Source organism: Tupaia chinensis, unplaced genomic scaffold, assembly GCF_000334495.1.
Source record: "Tupaia chinensis unplaced genomic scaffold, TupChi_1.0 Scaffold000259_1, whole genome shotgun sequence".
NCBI classification, from domain to species: Eukaryota; Metazoa; Chordata; class Mammalia; order Scandentia; family Tupaiidae; genus Tupaia; species Tupaia belangeri.
In genome coordinates, this window is record NW_006159739.1 from 2,419,101 (window position 1) to 2,423,509 (window position 4,409).

The following is a 4,409-nucleotide window of genomic DNA, read 5'->3' on the forward strand; positions in this document are numbered from 1 at the left end:
CCGCTGCTGGACGCAGCCTTGGCGCCCAGCCCGCCTCCTGCCCTAATTTTATTATTATTTTTAAAATTTGCTATAGGGTGTGTGTGCTCACCAGAGAGAAATAGAAAGAGAGCAAATGAAAAAACAAACCACCAGGGTTGGGCCTTGATCCACACTTGGCCATATGGGAGCCCAGTACCTTAATCAGCACACAACCAACTGGCCCCATTCTTAGGAGCTTATATCAACCTTGAGTTAAAATTTCCCCCTGAGGTCTAAGATTGAGAAACATGTTTTCACTGGCCCCTCTGGATCTCCAAAGCATTGCCTTATGGTGGGGATATAGCTTACATATCTCCAGAAATTTGCTATTCCACTTCACACAGGAGAAGATTTGGTAGGAGACAAGATTACTAACATGTAATAGGTTTTATCATACTATGCACAGGATCAAACCCCACCACATAGAATGATCTGATCCAGAATTTCAGTGATTATGAGTCTGAGAAACTCTGATTTTTTTTTTTATTTTTTGAGAGTTTTTTTTTGCTATAGGGTACGTGCGCTTGCTGGAAAAAGAGAGAGAGACAGAGAGACAGAAAGTGAGAAATCACCCCCCAGGGGGATGGCCATACCACAGTCCTTTCTCCTCCATTCTCCTCTCAGGATCTTGGGCACACACACACATTCACCTGGAGTGAGTTTAAGCCACTGGGTCCAGGACTCAAACCACTGTCGACTACATGGGAGTCCAGTGACGTAGCCATTACGCCATCTGCTGGTCCCAAGAAACTCTGATTTAAAGAAAGATCTGAAGATATGATAGTAGAGAGTAAGTGTAGATACCAGAGATCATAGGTGGTAATAGGTGACTGGGAGGAGCAAAGGAAAGAAACATCTAACAGACAAAAGAGTGTAAAGTTCTGTGTTAAAAATTGTAATTTTTGCTTTATAAAAATGTAAAAAATTAAAGACTATTTGAAGTTCTATATTTAAATCTGTATCCAAAATTTTTCCCTAAGACTTTGAAACACTTTGAGAAAAAATTAGAGCATGCTCTCTGGCTACCTATTTATATTTAAAAAATATATTTATTATTTAAGTATTTACATTGAATCCCTATAAATTTTTAAAGTGTAGAACATCATAATTCCCATCACGAATATAGTGCATATTATTCACAACAAGATATTACCATCAACAAGTAACTTTTCACTTTTTAAAAAATTGTTTTATTTATATTTATTTATTTATTTTTAATATGCTATAGGACACTTACACTTACCAGAGAAAGACAGACAGAGAAAGTGAGAAAGCAAGCCATTAGGTCTGGCATTCAAACCATAAGTCAGCCATGTGGGAGTCTAGTGCCTTAACCACCATGTTCAGTGCTGGTCCAATAACTTTTCATTTGGGGTCAATTAAATGCATTATTTTTTTCCTTTGTTCCCCTCCCTCCCTACCCCCTCCCTTACTATCTCTAGAATCTACAATTGCCCTCCCTCTTCTTATAAGACATGGAGTCAAGCCAAATGTCCTCTATGGCATACTACTAAGCCATATATAAAAAAATGACCTCCTGACATTTGTTACAAAGATGAAAGACATAATGTTAAGTGAAGCAAGCCAGACTGAAAAACAGAGTTGGTATGGCCCCACTTAATATATACCAATGTCTGTGCTCTATAGGAAAAACTGAAAGATTGGAAGGTATAATTATTCATATTTACAAGTTCCAACCAGATTGGTAGGTGGCATGGTGGTTGAAGAACTGGATTCCCACGTGGCCAACCACGGTTCAAGTCCCAGACCTAGTGGCTTGTTTTCTCACTTTCTCTCTCTCTCTCTCTCTCTCGTGATCACATGTGTCCTATAGCAAAAAATAACAATAAATAAAAATTAAATAAGTAATTCTTTAAAAGAAAATGCCAACAACAACAAAAAAAATTTAAATGTGTCAACCATACTCAATAGGGCAGTTCTTTCAGGGGAAAAAATAAAAATAACAAACAAAACATTCAATAGATATAAAACAAAAACTTATCTGTTAATGATATCTTTTTTTAATACTAGAAAAATTTTATTTTCCATGTGATCGAGTAATATGATTAAGAAATTGTTTATAATTTACTGCTGATCTAAATTAACATTAACAAAATTGTAGTTATAACTCAAACTGACAAACTATTTCTAGAGAAAAACTTTTCTGCTTTATGCTATCATAATTTTTTCTATGGAGTATTAGCAAAGAATGTAAAGTTATATTATGCCACAAATGATTAAAAGCAATGTTTCTGGTTAGTTTGAATAAGATGTACATATATAACTTAGAACAAATATTAGGGTTATTTTCTCTGAAAAGTCAGCTTGCAAATGAAAAGAAGAAACCCAAATCCACACACTGAAATAGCTGTCCTCTTCAAAATTCTACTGTTCCATGTAGATACTTCTTCCATTAAAGGTATATGAGTTGGATCATCTTCCCGTTCACTTTGCAACTTTTGAATTAAGTCCTTTAGTTTGCAGACCTCTTCACTCAAATCTTCAACATTACTAACGAGTTCTTCACAAACTGAATTAAAATTTCGGGAAGCAGCCCATTCTGGTACTATCTTGTGAGAATTTACAGGTAACTCAGCAATGATATTCTGTACAGCTGTTATTAAGTGGCCACACTGTTTAATTTTAAAAGAAAGTTGAGGAACTCATCACCACTGATTTCTAACTTTGCCACTTCAGGTAATTCTCCAAATTTTATCTCTTCTACCTCTAGTTCTTTAAGAGCAGCCAGAATTTTCTGCTGATCTTTACTACTAATTCCATTCTTTATAAACTCATCTTTCCTCATGGTCAACAGGTGTCTTAAAGTTATATCCCTTTCCTTTAATACATCTGTCATATGTTCAAGTCCAAGACCATGTAAAAATATTTCCAGATCTCCAAATGCTGTGTATGAACTAAATATGTTATCTTTATCTTTATCAGAATCTGTTGTCAGTAGTTTACAAATAGTCTCTTCTTTAGTTAGCTGTTGAAGCTTTCCTTCTACTGGATTTAAAGTCAAAGAAAGCAAGTTGAAGATCTCAAGATGTTTATTTCTTTTTGCAATCTCACTTGGTGTCTTTCCATCTTTGGTTTGTAGCATTTTATTAGCTCCAAGTTCCAGCAACTTCAAAACTACATTTTTATGACCTTGACGTGATGCCCATGTTAAAGCAGTATAGCCATTCTCATCCTGGGTGTTAATTTCCGCTCCATGAGCAACAAGGAGAGCCACAACCTGAGGGTGGCCATCTCGTGCAGCATACATGATTGGAGTCATAAGTCTCCTACAAGGGACATTTGGGTCAGCATTTCTTGAAAGTAGTAGCTCTACACACTTCAAAATCTGTTCTGAGCCACGAGCAGAGCACGCAGTTATCAAAATAGTTTGCTTATCCTTATCAAAGCTTGCATTAGCACCTTTGTCCAAAAGGACTCGAACAAGTTCTACATTGGCAACGCTAGCAGTATACATAAGGGGAGTCCATCCACATCGAAAGCTGGAATCTCCCCCCCCCCCGCCAATGATTAGATTTTTTGACAGGACTAACAGGCATTATATTCACGCTCGGAAAAAAACCATGTTGAACACTGTAAAGATGTTCAGTGATTAAATGTCAATTTAAAAACAATTTTTAAATAAAATAAATTGTTAAAATATTCTTTCCAGGCTGATGATTTTGAAAATTATTCCTTGGGCCCACCAGATGGTATAACTGTTACATTACTGTACTCCCACATAGCCACCCGTTCAAGTCCCAGACTCGGTGGCTTAAACTTCACTCCAGGTGCATGTGCATGTGTGCCCAAAATTCCAAAAGAGAATGGAGAAGGGATTGTGGCATGACCTTCCCCCTGGGGGGTGATTTCTTGTTTTCTGTCTCTCTGTCTCTCTGGTGAGCACACACTCTCTATAGCAAAAATCTCTCTCAAAACATAAATATTTCTTATTTTTTAAAAAACCATTACTCAGAGCAAATACTAGTAAATGAGAAGACCTCAAAAAAAGTTTACAAAAAGGAAAAGAATTAAAGCATGTGTTTATTTGAGAGCAAACAAATTTTGAAATCCAGACAGTTTTTTTTTCATAATAAACATTTTTCTGTGAAGTTTCTGAGGAACCCTTATATCTGATAACCATTTCGATTTATCTTTATTACATGTCAATGTTATTACAGTTATTAGCATTTTAAAATATATTTGCAGATTTTTGTTTCTCTATTGCCTTTAGTGAAGATATTTTGTTAATAAGATTTTAAAAATGGTATATAGTTTAGTATATGTCATCTTTTTTAAAAAAGGTTTTTGCCTTAGAGCACATACACTCACTGGGAGAGAGAGAGACAGAGAGAGGCAGAGAGATAGGAAGCGAGAAATCACTCCCCAGA

The 4,409-nt window shown here is 35.9% G+C and overlaps 1 protein-coding gene across 1 annotated transcript in view; it reads right to left on the bottom strand.

Annotated features, from left to right (window-relative positions):
* Positions 1-2,324: 2,324 nt before the first annotated feature.
* The window catches only part of LOC102470275 (ankyrin repeat, SAM and basic leucine zipper domain-containing protein 1-like), an 8,439-nt gene continuing 6,354 nt past the window's right edge, over positions 2,325-4,409 (bottom strand). Inside the window, 2 exon segments of the mRNA XM_027772248.1 lie at positions 2,325-2,662; positions 2,665-3,528. Of these exon segments, the coding sequence (XP_027628049.1) occupies positions 2,325-2,662; positions 2,665-3,528 (1,202 nt within the window).